General features: G+C 45.3%; 1 protein-coding gene across 7 annotated transcripts in view; it reads left to right on the forward strand.

Moving 5' to 3' along the window:
* The first annotated feature begins 5,659 nt into the window (after positions 1-5,659).
* COL26A1 (collagen type XXVI alpha 1 chain) overlaps positions 5,660-15,410 on the forward strand; it is a 167,202-nt gene continuing 157,451 nt past the window's right edge. For all 7 annotated transcript variants that reach the window (XM_069033617.1, XM_069033615.1, XM_069033618.1 and 4 more), the window contains exon 1: positions 5,660-6,099. In XM_069033617.1, coding sequence (XP_068889718.1) covers positions 5,948-6,099 — 152 coding nt within the window. In that variant the 5' untranslated portion in view covers positions 5,660-5,947. The remainder of the gene's footprint in view (positions 6,100-15,410) is intronic.

Below are 15,410 nucleotides of genomic sequence, written 5' to 3' on the forward strand. Positions count from 1 at the left end.
ACCTTGTTTTGTTGTAGAAGTTCAGGATTCTCTGTGGTCTGGAGAATTTATATTATCAGTGTTTATGTCCTGTACAGCATCAAGCAAGATCAGTGACTCAGTGATGTTTAATGAACAGTTAATGAACAGGAACATGGTTTGGGGATACAGACATGGAGACAGACCTCCCAATGTTTTCTTTAGTGACCTCAGCCATAGAAGTGAGAGCATACTTATTAAATCTGCAGATGAGGCAAAGCTGGAACTGAATGCAAGAGTACTGGAAGGCAGGATTAAAATTTCAAGTGATCTTGACAAATTGGTGATATAATCTGAATAAAATTAGATGAAACTCATTAAGGACAACTGCAGGGCACTATGCCTTGGCAGGAATAATTTTTACTAGAAAGTACAGGATGAAGGAATGTCAGGCTAGCAGTTCTGTGGAAAAGGTAGAGAATCCCAAACTAAACATGGATTAACAATGATGTACAGATGTCAAAAAGGCAAATCCTCAGCAGGGCAATGGTATTCCACAGAAATATAGGTCATGGACACTGTAGATGTAGAGAATAGAATAGTTGGAAAATCCAGAGTAAAATACCAGAAAGAATTAGAACTATCTGACGTGACCTGGAGAAACTGCCATTGTTTTGCTTCTAGAAGACAAGGAACATTATTAAAACATTTTTTAAACTATGTTGAAGTATTAAAAATCTCTTCAAAGAGAGGAGGAATAATTTTCTATATCCATAATGAAAAAAGTGAGCCATTAAGAGCTTAAGTTGCAGTAAACCAGAATGAGGTTGGATGCTAAGAAAACCTACCAGAACAGAGCACAAACATTTGAAATATGTTTTCAGATGACCACGGAGACTTTCTATCTTAAGATCTTTCAGAACAGGGCAGAAAAATTTGTGCCAACAATAATCTATGTATAACAGATCCTGCCTTCTTACTGGGAGAAGGAAGAAGGATTAGGTAACTCTCACAGTCCTTCCTGGCTACTTCTGAATGTGTTTCTACTCTGGCAGGTCTGAGTGCAGTAGCCTTTCTGCATTGTCTGTATCACACCTGTGTGCACCCCTGCTCTACTGCATTCTTGATGATTCTGATGGATCAAGGGTGTGTCCACAAACTCCCTGTGCCTGTGCAGATCAGTGCCTGACATCAAAGGTGACATAAATCATTTTTCCCGGGACACAATAATGCTCAGAGTATGTATAATTCTACCAGACACAGGCATTGTCTTGCTGATCAGTTGAGTCATCACATTTTCCATCTGCTGAATTATGCTTCAATCTGAGTTATTTTATCCCCTGTATAACTTTATAATACCCACACAAGTGCTTCACTCAGGCAAAGTTCTCATCTATGGTCAATGAATTTTGCCATTCATGACTTCTAAATAATTTCTAATGCTTCACACAATAACACTGTCTGTCATGTTTGCTGTGTGCTAAACTCCTTGTGTGAGACTTCTTTCAGTTCTGTTCCATTTTGAATTGTAATTGATTTATTCCTGGTCAAATGCAAGAAATGTCACACAATAGCTATCTACTAGCTTAAAAGAAAAATCTCCATAGTCCCATAAAATTTTCAGTCTGGCTCAGGTTTAGTTTGACTCCCCAGTAATAGATGTGTTGCAATAACCTTAGTAATCTTATAATTTAATTTATAATAGAGGTCTTGAACTCTTACTGTTACTAACCTCTTATCCATCTCTTTCAATTTTCCAAGGTTTCTTGAATGCTTTGTATATCACAATGATCTAGGCATTTTGGGAAGCTAGAAGGGGTTTATCTAAATTATTTTTGAGCTTAGGTGATCTTATCAATTACTTCATTCTAGCTTCAAAAGGACACTTCATAATTCTAAAGCTCTTCAAGGTTTTATCAACCAGAACAAAGCTGCTTTTCCTTTTGTCTCTTCTTAGTATCCACATGAAAAGTGCACTCAAAAATATTAGGGATTGGCCTTTCAAAATTTGTTTGCCATGATTCTAACAACATTGTGACTCTTTTTTTTCGGCTAATTACTGACTTTTGTAATACTCTAAGTGGTGCTGAAGAGTTGAGATGGCATTTCAGTTGTGGAGCTGCAGTCTGCTTACATGTACAACAGTGCTTTTCTGCCTTTTTGTGCCACAGATCCCTCTTTTGCTGTATCATCCCAGTTTTTCCCTTTCAACTGAACAAAAATCAGACTAAATTTTGATTATTCCTTTTATTGTCTGTATTTTCCACCACTTCATTTATTGGTTGGCTTGCATGCAGGATGTGTATGGTTAAAGAAATTATAGATATTTTTTCAGAACAGTTTTTGATATCTTCGTCTCAGGTTTGCCCAATGGACTGGGAAGCTGAAACACATTCCATGTGCCTGCATGATCCATGTCCAATGGATTATTCTTCTGACATGACAGTGTAAGGCTGGCATTTGCTTAGCAGGTGAGCAGAGTGCAGGAGGACAGCTCTCCAAGGATTTCTTTTTTATGACAGCAAATCTCACAGGGTTGGTAAATGCAAACCTGCCCCTTACCTCTTTACTTATTTCCCCCAGTGCTGCCCTGTGTCATGGCTTTCCAGTGTGCATCTGCCTCTTTCATCTTGAACTGAATTGGTGAAATGCATCCAAATAATTTATTTAGCCCTGCTTGCAGGGCTAAAGGGCAGATCTTTAATTAACATGCTTATGCACAGGCATACAAAGTGTAGCTTTCTATTTTAAATATATTACATCTGGTTTATAAGAATAGGACTGTTCAGATTTCAAGGGTTTTCTTCTCAAAGCCAGTCCCTCTGATAAATTGAAGGGATTATGTTTTTGTTGGCTGTATTTGTTACCTCCATCACTGTGTTTCCAATTTATCAACATAGTTTTGAGAAATTGTTAGAATATGTTGCACTCGTAAGCACCGTGGGGAGAAAAAAAATTCATTTATTACTGCTATTGTGTTTGATTATACTACGCATATCCAAAGGACTAAAATGAAATGTCATCTTTAATTCTCCCCTTACAGTAGACAATATCACCCTTTCTTCTCTCTTTCCAGAAACAGCTTGGAAGTCAATTCTTCATTTTCATTTTACATCAGCCATACAGAGTAGAAGCAAGTGTGCACTAGGGACAGGGCAGAAGTAATGGGAGTCTGGAGATCTGAGCTCTGTTTCTGGCTCTGCCTTTAGCTCTTTGCAGTCGTGAGCAAAGTCATTTGACCTCTGGTCTCCACTCTCTCAGTTCATGAAATAGGAAGACCATTAGCTTCCTACAGATGTCTCTAATAATTTGCCAGAATCATGTCTTGTCTAATCACCTGTGTTTAATATCTCCTAGGGTCTTGCAAAATCAGTGAAGGCTGAAGCAGCAAATTTTCCATGCAGCTGAAAATAAAATGCTTTTGGAAAGTTAAGACTTGAAGACTACGAAGAGCTTCCGAAGGGTCTAACCCAGGCCAGGAGAATGGGTCAGAAAGCCACTGGTGCTGTTCAGTGTTGTTAAATAATGTTGATAAATGATCTATCTGAGCCTGTCAGGAGAGGGAGGTGTGTTTGGGACAAAAGGCTGAACCCTGCCCTCAACATCCAGTCTGATGCTGCAATGAACTGCTGGGGTGGAGGTCCAGCTGCACCCACTGTCTGTGCACACAGAGATGAGGATGAGCACCCAGATTGAAGGGGAGGGGGTCTCAGAGAACTGCTCAGTGTTTTGCTCTTCCTGACTCCTTTTCTAGGAGAAGGCTGAATTTGGAGTGGTTTGTAGTCCAGCTGAAAGGGCAGAGCGGAGAGTAATTCTCTTCTTTTGTTGCCTTGTCAGGCTGAGGAGGAGTTTTCTGAAGACCGACTGAGCAGCATGGCTGAAAGGCTGAACATGCCAGGGTGAGTTTCTGGGAGCTGTGTGCTTTCTTGGGGGTGAGAGAAGGGAAGGAAAAATGTTCCCCTTGCTGGAGGTGAGGGGAGTCTAAAGGGAAGAGTGCTCAGGCTGCCCTGAGCCAGGACTGGGGACAGAGGGCCCTGTTATGTCCTGGCTTCAGGCACTGAGGGCTTTTTGTAAATAAATAGTGTCTGTTTCTGAGCGGGCTTGGCGGTCCAGTGCTGCTGGAACAGATCTTTTAAGTCCCTTTGGGCTCAGAGAGTGCAGGTCCATTGCCCACCCCAGCTCTGGGTCTGGGACAGCCGGGAGCAGCTGCAGGACAGCCCGGGGAGGCTGTGCTGAGCTGCAGTGCAAACTGCACCTCTGCCTCCTTGTGTGATTTGCTCCAGTGATTAATGACAGCGGCTGTTTAAAAACCTGGTGCCTCATTTGCAGTCTAAACTTGTCTGGTTACAGGCTCCAGCCAGGGGCTATTTATCTCTGTGTGCAAGCTCTGGAGGTGGGCACCGTGGGGGAAGGGGTAGGTGCTCACCTGTGGCTGGGGGCAAATGCCAGATACAAGATACTGGGTTTTCCCAGTGTCTTGTAGGGAACATTTTTCAGCTGAAGCATCTTGCAGGGATTGTATTGCCCTCGAGGGAAGAGGGTCTCTGCCTTTGGGCCCCTAGAATACCCCAGCAAGAGACCTGCTTTCAGTGGTACATCAGGGCTGTCTTTGGCTGACTGCACAAACAGCGAAGGTGCAGAGGGGGTGTCGTGAGCTTGCAGGATCTGAGGGTAAAAAAATTAGAAAGACAGTTGTGTCATCTTAAAAATTAATTCCCTGCTTGAGGTGTTTGGTGCAGAGAAGTTGCTTGCCTAGTCAGTGAGCTGCAACAGCCCAGGTTCCTCTGGAGCTGGGAAGGGGACACTGAGCCAGCAAATGGGGTCGTGACACTGTTGTAAAATGGGGAATGTACAAGGGTTTTAAACACAAACTCAGCTGCTGTACAGAGAGGGAGTCTTGCTGCTGCCTTCCTTCTTGGGGTGCTGCCATCGTGAAACATCCACATCCTTCTACAACTGCAAAAATGTTCCTCCCACCTGGGGCTGACTGTGCAATTCTTCAAGCTCAGGGCCATCCTGGGTAATAAACCAAGGGGGTCTGTGGGAAGTGGTGGCAAAGGGAGTGCTTGTGTGTGAATCATAGAATCATGAAGGTTGGAAAAGATCTCTAAGATCATCGAGTCCAACAGTCAACCTCACACTGTCATGTTCACCACTAAACCATTGTCTCTACCTGAGTGCTGCCAGAATGAGCAAGATGCACATGGTGAAGCAGAGCTCACTTTCTCACCGCTTACCTTGTGAATGAAGTGTCTTAAAAATTACTTATTTCCTACTTTATATGTGTAACTTCGGCAGCAGAAGTTATCTATGAACGTGGCAGCAGGCACCAGCTTTTGGGTATTTGGGCTGCACTGCTGGGCAGTGGGTTCCCTTCGACCTGGCTCCCGGTTGATCGGGGAGACACACGGACGTCTGCTGGGTGTGTGTGATGCCTTGGTTTGGGGTGGGGACTGGGGCTCCCCGGGCGCTCCCAGCCCGCGGGGTGCTGCCAGCTGTGCCCCGGGCAAGGCGCAGCCCCGCGCCTTCCGTGCCCTGCGGGACCGCGGCTCCTGTGCCCCGGGCCGGGCTCCTGCCCCGACGGACCCCTTCGCAGCGGGGTCTGCCGCGAGGCCTGGCAAGGGTTAACGCCGAAGCCCCACGCCCCCTTTGACGGAGTCGGGCCAACCTCGCCAAATTTGAAAAGGCATCCGGGGCTGAGTGTGCGCCCTGGGAGCATCGAGCCGCGCTGGCCCCGGACCCCCTGCGCGGGCAGCAGCCGCCGCCGCCGGGGCTCGGCTTGCCGAGGGACGGGGCTTCCCTTTGGGAGCCGGAGCAGCCATCCCTGTGTCCCCGGCACCCCTGCCCCGTGCTCCCCGCTCCCGGGGGCACCTCCGTGCCGTGGGATCCTGCCGTGACCCCGGCCGGTGGAGCACGGTGTGGCCCCGGGCCTGCCGTGCAGTGTAAGAGGGAAAGGGGGAGGCGGTAGGAAAACCCCGTTCTTGCAAAAATGCAGCTTGCTCTTTTCTTGTCCTGGTGCTGCTGCCTGCATGGATGCGCGCTGGGCACTGGCTTCCTCTATCAATTCCCAGCATCAACCCTGCAGCACAACTACCCAGAGCAGAGCTCCGGCTCGCCGGGCAGCGGCTTCGCCAGTCGCCGGTGAGTAAGACCGGGTCCGCCTCCGGGCGAGGAGGCTGCGCCCCGCCGGTGGCTCCGGGGGGACAAACGGGCACGGCAAAGCCGCGGGCAGCAGTCCCTCGAAGGGTGCAGGGGCGTGCTGGGCTGCTGCCCCTCGGCGAGCCAGGCTGGGCTGCCCGCATCGTCAGTGGGGTGCTCCCTACCTGCCCGCAGCAGTGTCCGCCTCCTGGGGCAGGGAGCGGCTGGGGAATCGAGGAGCTGAGCTGGGGTAAATGAAGCCCGCAAACTCTCCCCCTGCCGCGCCCAGCCCGTCGGGGAGGGGAAGGGGCTTTGCCGGGGCTGCGTGCCCCTGCACAGTGCGGAGCAGGAAAACCTCCTGAGCCGGGACACTGGGGATGCCGGCAGAGGGAACTGTTATAGCCCTCGGCTGCGAGGAGAAACTTGTTCAGCTCAACAAAGGAAAGCCCTTAATTACAGATCTCTCTTCAAGAGCTGCAACTTCCAAGTAGCTGTTTAAAACCAAACCTCCCACTCTTCTCCTCTCCCCCCACCCAAACCCAATTTCTTATAAACTTAATATAAATCAGGTTTGATTTACTGTATCTTACTGCTTCAGTAGAGCAAACAGTTTAGGCTTCTCCCCCTCCCCTCTGTTTTCTCTGGGTATTTCTCTAGAGGTGAAACAGCTGTTCAGATGAATGAGCTGCACTGTATAAAGCAAGAGAGTGGCTTAACCTGATTTCAGTTGTTCTTGAATTTCACTATTTTTTTTTCCTGTCATTCCCTTAAATGGGGACTTTAGATTTAATATTCAGGGCTCGTCCATCCTGTCTCTACCTCTTTTCCTTCTCCCTTGCTAATACCTAGTCTGCGTGAGTTGTGCTGCTGTGGAGGAGGGATTCTGTTAGCACCGCTTGTTTGGGCTGGGGATCGGGAAAAGGCATGGACACCCTGGATTTACGTGTCGGAGGTGCTGGGGCGGCCACCAGCCCTGTGCCTTGCACGGGGCTCGCATATGGTGCGGATTCCCCCCCGAGGGGGGGTGGCTTTGTCCGCTGCGCTGTCAGACAGGCCTGGGGCTGCAGGGGGTGTGATGTTAAACTACAGCAACTGTCAAAGGGTTTGAAACGGCAGAAAATTATAGGAGAGTAATGGGATAAACCTATCCCAGCTGGATCTCTTCCAAGGTACCCCCTTCCCAAAGCATGAGCTGCAATGAGAACCACATGTCATTTGTCTTACATATCTATTAGCCTGCAGATCTTTGTTCAGAGCTACCACGCTTACATGAGTGTGGACTCTGCTCACCAAAGACCTTCCCCAGTTCACACTCTTGCACAGTTTTCCCATGCCTCAGTGGTTTGGATAGCTGATGCTTTGTCAGGGGAACGTGTCCCTCTTCAAGTCTATAAAGCGTTGTGTAAAACCACATAAACCCGATTTAAACAATGATGTTGGGGAAGGCTGGTAGATTTTCTTAATTTATTTTTTATGTCTGATGGAACTTTGCCATGTGAGAATCTTCCGTTCTAGTTTAATGCAGAGGGGGAAGTAAAAAACTGAAGGGAGGAAAAAAGCACCAGTGGATGTTGTGAAAGAAAAATTCAAGTGCTCAGTAAAATATCACACGTTGAAGCAATCTTTGTATGTTTTAATTTCCCCTTGAGTGGTGAAGTTTTGCTGTTGGCAAATGTCTAACAGCTTCACTTTCTGATGGGAAAATCTGTGTGGGAAAACTTTCCCCAGCCACAGTGTTGGACTTTTGAGGGAAGTCTCCTGCCGGGTGCAGCTTCAGGTTGGGCTAGCTGGACTTTTCTGGATTTAATATGGTCCATGATAGGAATGAGGCTTTTGCTCCAAGTCCAACACTGATCTATGTGGGTGTGAAGCCTTTTTTCAAGGTCTGAATCAGAGTCTGGTTTTTATGTTGTTCAGTGTCTCTTTTGCCATCAAAACCAAGGGGATCTTGGTAGCATCTGATTTATGTGAAGCAACAGCAGCTCCATTACAGCAAAGCTTTCTGGCCACTGCCTTGGAGAGACTGTGGAGGAGACAAGATGATGGGAAGGTGATTGCTATTCATGGCACTATATGGCCATTCTCACTTTCTTTTCTTCAACCTTCCCAGTGTGTGCTTTGTCCAGTGACTTCTGGCACTTTTCCTGAGTGCAGGGACAGAGCCTTGAAATTCCTGCTGCAGTTCCAGGTGTTGGTACATCGCAGCACATACTGATGGTTGTATGGTTGACAGGTTTCCTTGATGCAGGACACACAACTGCATCATCTGCAGTTGTCTTTTCCTGTCCTTGATCAATAAGTGATTGAGCTGTTTGGGAATCTGCTATCAAGTTTTTAAAAATTAACTTGTCATAAGAGTTCTCCAAAAGGAGAAATTTCTGGAGTCCTTTGTGCTGATACAGCCCTTGGTATCTAGGTTGAAGGCTGGCTCAGAGATGGGCTCCTGAGGCTCTGAGGACTGCTGAACATGTTTCCTGCCAGAAAAATACAGCCCTGGACAGTGTAAAAAGCTTGGGGTGGTGGTGAAGGGAAATTTGGAGGAAAAAAATACGATTATTCACATTCTTCAAAGTGAAGCCATGGAATACTTGTTCTGAAGGAACAATGTGTTCTTCGTTTCCTTTTTTTCCTTTTTTAAATGAATATTCTGTCATCTGGTTGGCTTCAGTTGACAGGTCTTGGTTATTAGACCAAAGACACTTGCAGTCTATCTTTGCATGTACTTGAATTGCTTTGAACTTCTGATGTGCAAGTGCTAGTGACTGAAATCCAGGCAGCAGTGTCTGTTGGCATTGTATAGACTGCAGCAGTGTCTGTTGGCATTGTATAGATTGCAACAGCCTCACAGTTTAGCTTGAAATTCCCATTCAGTGCATGTATTTTGAACTTGCTGCTGTGTTAAGGCGATGAATGGGAAGAGGGCCTTTCTGGAAGCATAAGAATGGAGGGGCTGCCTGCCAAGGAGAAATCGTCCTCCAAGCTTTGAGAAGCTTTGCTCACTGAGTTAAGGGAAACTTGTTCCCATGCTGGAAGTAGTTCAGTTGTCAAGGAACACCTGCCTCTGTGTTCGTTGTCTTTGGGGTTGGTGTTCTCCCAACTCCTTGTTTTATTTTCCTGTACTTTCTAATTAGTCATGCACTGAGCCCTTGTGAGCTTAATTGTGGGAGTGAGAAACTTCTGAGAGTAGATGCAGGGCTTAGACTGGAAACGTCTTTGGATGAGAAGTGGAGATGGCTGAAAGAAAACCTGAAAACATGAACCCAAAAGCAATGTAGGATGATAATTTTTTTTACTGGGATCATTACAATACTATCACAAAAGTCATTTGGGGTGGATTCGAGTTGAACTGTGGTAGTTTGGTCATCAAAACACTTCTCAGCCTAAACACTTCTTCCTGTTAACGAGCATTAGAACCGTGATGTTACAAATAACAGGACTGTACCAATAGGGATTCTTATCCACATTCTAATGGTAATTACACGTTTGGTCACAGTAATTCCCAGTGCTTCCTACAGCAGTGATGTTTCTTGAGGATGGATTTGGAGAGGAAAGTAATATCTGTCAGCTGGAATCTGTAAGTATTTGGCTGCCAGAGGCAGAGGCTTTGACATGAAAGGCCAGGTGGCTTTTACCCATATCTTGCTGTGCCTCAGAGCACAGCTGAGGAGAGTGAGACCTGGGATCCAATTGCTTCTTTACCAATGGTTTACTCCATGTCAGAGGGCACATCACTTTGCTGTGGATTCCATGGAATAGTTAAACATGCTCTGTGAGCTGCTTTGACATGGGAATGATATTTAAACAGGCATCAGCTTTCCAGTACTGCAGCTTGTCTTGCTTCCCCAAGAAACCCAAAGTGTTGGTGCTTGAAATATGCTGTCAATTATTCCTTGAGGAACCAGTTTCCTAACAGGTCACTTGAATGTCTGGCTCTCAAGATCAAGATGTCTGGGTGGACCTCTTGTAGGTAGATGTGTTCTTTCCAAAATAACTGCCTGTGTTGAGTCTGGCCCTACAGCTACACATGTGCTGGGCTGGAATTTCCCCTCCCCAGCACAACTGCACTGTAATGTAGCAATCTCCAGCCTCTGAGGTGAGGTTTTAGTGCTTTTAAGTACTATGGGTCTCTTTATGTGATAGAAGCCTGTTCTTAGTACTAAAAGGTGGTCTATGAATAAGTATCCCTATTTATGCAGTCTGTCAGAATGCTTTCAGAATTCTATCTGGAGTTTTCCTGATGGATTTTTATTAATTCTCTCCTCACTAGAGAAAGATGGCTTGAACCTTATTTCAGCCTCAAATTCTGAACCTCTCGTGACTCTTAAGTGGGTGTGGAATATAAAACTATACATATTGGCCAAATGTGGTTCTCCTTTTAGTGACAGGATCTTGCTCTCTGAGTCATTCCCTCCATCACCTAATAGTCTGCTCATTGCCTGAAGTCTCTGGTTTGCTGTGGACTGTGAGGATGTCAAGCAAACAAACTGGGATTTGTGTCATGCTGAGTCTTCTGCTCTAATTCAGCTTTGAAGTGCCCGACCCAGGTAACCAAGAGGTCAGAAGGTCTTGAGCTCATCACCAGACCCTGGAACTATCTGGTGTTTGTTCCCTGGACTCTGCAGCCATATGATCTTCATCTGACTCGTGGGGTTCAGGGCTGTAACTTTGCAATGCAATTAGCAGTGGAGCCAATGGTAGTGTAAGGGTCTGGTGACACTGGAATGGCTTTTAAATACCAGATGTGGCTGTAGCTACTGCAGTAAATTGTATTCCTGTAGGAAATCTGCTGTCCTGTCTTTCCAGCTGCTTGTGTGAATAATTTCCTCTTAGGTAGGTTTCATTTACCATCTCGAGGGGGGAAAAAAAAGGGAGCAGAAAGGCAAAACAATGGGTGCCAGTGAACTTGTGCTCCCCTTGGATAAATTAACAGACGTTTCTTTCAATAATCCTTATTTTTTAGTTTAAAGTTGAGCTTGTTAGTGTGCTAAAGTCCTAGTGGAAACAAGTCAGGTTAGAAATGTCACAGCTTTGCTTGGGGAGTGGTTCTGTGACACTGGGATCATAGAATATTCACTCATATCTTTGTTTTGTTGGGCTGTGTCTTGACAAAGGGGGAAAAATGAAGACTGACTTTCAGATAACAATGAAAAACTGAAAGCATAGAGTGCTTTAGGTAATCTGGGTCAGGGTAATGGACCCTTTCCTGCATTAGACCTCCAGCATGTCCGGAAATGTTACTGGTTTATAAAGCATAGATGCCTTTCCTGTAGGATAATACAAAAATTCATCCAACTGCATTTCTGAAATATGCACAAAGCTCTTGACTCACTTTTAATTAGGCAGATCTAGACAGTGCTTAAATCTACTTCCACTGAGGCATAATGTTTATTTTGAATCTTTGAGCATACGGCCAGCCTGTGCCAACTTAGATATCACAAAGATTCTGCTGAGGATAATAGCTGCAAATTGGAAAAAAGGCTAATGCTACTAATTTGGTTACTGCCTTACATTTTTCATCTTTTTATATAGTTGAATAATACTAAATGGCTTGCTTAGTGTAATTATGCACAGTGTAGCACTCATCTGAATTAGAGTCCTTAATGCTGCAGAAACCAGCAACAGTAGGAACTGTGATATTGTTCCTTTTTGGTTTTGTTTCTTACCTCCTTTTTTTTGGGAGAAATGATTGCTTGTCAATGTGTAATTTATTACATGACTTTGCTGCTTTGGCTGGTTTTGACAAGCAGTGTTTTCCTCCTCTTGGAATTGATCAGATGTGTAAGTGAAGAGTGTGCCTGGGTGGAAGTGTTGCCTGTAATGTTTAGGCCTGGCTGTTTGAAAATAGCTGAATGTTTCAGGGAGGACCAACAAATAGGAAGCTATTTCAGGTTTCAGACTCCTTTTCAGCTTCTAAAGCTGGGCAATCATATTTCTGGCAGAGAAAGAAGCCTCTTCTATCTGTCTAGAAATGGCTTTCACCCAGAGGCCCACACAATGGATGCCTCTGAGACAAAAACTGAAGGCAGCTTCACAATGTTTCATGTTTGGAACAGATCAGTCTCCTCTTCCATGTCGAGGTAGTTTATCTGGAAAAGAGAATCTGCCACTCAAAATCATAACAGTTGAATTTGAAACTGAGAAGGGAATGTATCTGTGAGATTCTCTTATTTAGGACTCTTGCCTTTACCTCTGTGGTTTGCTTTGTGTCTCCTGTCCATCCTCCCAGAGCTGAGTAAGGCTGTTCTTATCCAGCCACCTGCCTTTGTGCTGAGCAAACAAACCATCTGTCAAAACATTAAAGCTCATGTGAGGTACCACTGCATAGAAGGGACCAATTCATGTCCAATATTGACATCAGGTTATGTAGTCAGATGTCTTTTTAATCAATTCCACTTTTTCTGCCCCTAGGAACTGGGTGGAAGTGATATTCTTTGCAGGATTTGTGCTGGATACAGGCATGTGTTTGCTCAGAGCATCTCAGAAATGCCAGTGCAGTGAAATCATGAGGCAGGGGAGTATTCCCTGGATGTGGTTGTGTAACCAAGTTGTATTGAGTCTGTAGAGTTAAGAACAGGTCCAGTTCTGTTTCTTCTGGATGTCCCCCCACCTCTTCTGTGTGTGTATGTGCACTCTGGAGAGGAGGTGTGTGTTTGTCTCTGCAGATGGACAAGACTTGATTCCTGATTTCCAATTTTTAATGGAATAAAAAGACCAAGAACATGGAAAGAGCATGCCTTATAAAGGCAGTATAGGACAAGGTGTTTCATGAAAGATGCCTGTTTCATGAAAGGGCAGTTTTGGGGGTGGACTGTGAGGAAGGGGCACAGCAAATTTGGTTGCAGGACCCGAGTACTGAGGTTCTTGGTTTTCTGTGTGAGAAATGGGAATGGGATGCCCCTTACCCTGTGCATGTTGGATGTTAGAGCTGTTTAGGACTTAGAAAAGGCAGCTGCATAGGTGCTAAATGAGCTGGATGCTCCTTTTGCCCTGTTGTGATGACCTTGTGAGATGGAGCTGCTCAGTTAAGGCACTACACAAAAACTTCCCTTGTCATTGGCTTGTTTTGTGCCTGGGGTCAACCAACATCTGCTTTTTCCCTACAGGACTTTGTTTAGTTGTTCAGAAGTGTGGTGCTGGGAGCTCTCAGCCTGGTTTGAGCTGCTGCTCCTGGGGAAGGGCTGGGGGCAGATGGGCTGGTGGATGACATAATGTCTCCGTGCTGGGCTCCCGTTGGCCCGGGGTGGCGGTGCTTGCTGGGGTGTGGTAGCCCTGAACGGAAGGGCAGACATTTCTTTTTTGCTGTGTGCTGCTTAGCCCTTATTAAACTCAGATGTTTCTAACCCCTTCCTCCAGGCTCTCATTATTGCTGTAAACATAGCAGAGCACAGGGAGCTTTTTCAAATCCTCATTTGAGGCAGCAATGGGTGACAGCTCTCCCCACATGAATTTAACACTCCAACCCGAGGGAGATTCTGCCTGTGTTTCCCCTAAAGAAAAAGACTTTTTCATCTGATGCCACTTCTCTTGTTCCTGCCTTGGGTTGCTTGGCTTCCTGGCTTTCTTCTTGCCTGATTCTGTCTTGTTCTTCCCCAGAACCTGTCTGGTTTCTGCTACCCTGCTCAATGTGGGCTGTCTGGCTGCTTGTCTCATCACTGTATCTTGTTCAAATATTGAGTTGTTTGCATTTTCAGTGGCAGTGAAAGCAATACCAACTAAAATAAGGTTTCTGTTGCTGTGCTAGGATGAGTTAAAAAGGCTCTCCTAGAAGAAACACCTAGACCTGCCTGTCAGCAGGTCTGTATCTCAGCTGTACCTGTTCCAGATTTACTGTGTGCCTCTGACAGAAAATTATATTGCAGCTTTCTGTAGAGGGAGAAAGAGGGGAGAGAATGCCATGGTAACAGGATCTTAGATGCTTCCTACCTATGAACCACAACTTCACCCAGCATGAGCTACTGTACCCCTGTGGGGGAACTTAGGAATCCTCGGTATCTTTGAATATAACCCGCTAACTTTGAGGTAAATCCAGGCTATTTATAACCTCCTTGTACGCAGTTCTCCAAAGACTATATCCATTGCAAATCTACTGAGGAGTCTCAAATATCTGTCCATTTAATATTTTTCTTTGAGCTGAGAAATTCTTGGCCCAGTTGAGGTATCAGGGCTGCTTTGTGCATAGCATTGGCTTGGTAAAAGCTGTGCTCCTGCAAGATCTCTGAAGGTCTCTGTCAGATCATCTGTATGACTCGTTCTCATGACATTTGTGTCTCACTCTAGTCTTGTGTTGTCACTTGTTGTAAATTGAGCTAAAGAGCTCTTGACAGTTCAGAGCCAGGATATGGCAGATGGTTAGGAAGGTCATTGCCATTTTGATGCTGTATTTAGTCACTGGGTGCTACGTTTCCTTTTGGAAGTTTAGGCTATCCTAAGACACTTAGAGATGAGCTACCTTATTGCAAGGTTCTCAAAATTTGGTACCTTGAGTCTCTGGCTTGGTTTAAATTGCCCTTCTAAAGTTTCTGGCTTGTGGGGATGTACAGAGAGCTTTTCTCAGTTGTGACTCTACATCTCCAAGAAAACACTGATTTAATTAGTGGTCACTGCAGATTTGAGGTGAACTTTTTATGCAGCTTTTAATAAACTTAGAGCTAAAATGGCAGCGCCTCTGAGAACTGAGTTGTCAGCTTGTGTCTGTCACTGGCACCAGCAGTACAGGACAGAAAAAATCTGATATGCTTAAGCTTCAGTATTTCAACATGGCAAACCCTGCTAACCTAAACACTGAGGGGGGAGCCGCATTCTTTGCTATGCCTAATCTCTGTATTTTGTTTAACATGCATTCCTGCCAGAACTTTATTGGACAGAACAATAGTGACCAGCTGGGCAAGTGACCCTGGCTTTTCTGGTCGGCAGAGGAATTCAGCATCTGAGAAGTTCAGATTCTCATGTGCAGCTTAAAGTGATCTGGATTTAGTTGCTTTTAATTATTAGCTGGCTGATTCTTAAGGCTTTGTTTTCCACCCTCTTTCCCAAGAAAAATACTATTTCCTTAAATGCTCAATATATATTCTATAGAGCAGCACAAAGTCTGGGAACTGAGACTTGCAAGTTCTTTCTCTCTTTTCTTTCCCCTAAATAAAATGGGAATAGTAATACTTCTCTTCATGTAAGGGAAGGCTCTGGGGAGTATTTCACGAGGGTGTGGTTATATCTTAGAGGGAAAGCTACAAAATCCAAAGGATTGTATATGAATTTATGCCGAAGTTTATAATAAATTTATGAATGATAATACTTGGCTTTTGTATAAACTTCCA

This window comes from Aphelocoma coerulescens, chromosome 19 (assembly GCF_041296385.1).
Source record: "Aphelocoma coerulescens isolate FSJ_1873_10779 chromosome 19, UR_Acoe_1.0, whole genome shotgun sequence".
Lineage (NCBI taxonomy): Eukaryota > Metazoa > Chordata > Aves > Passeriformes > Corvidae > Aphelocoma > Aphelocoma coerulescens.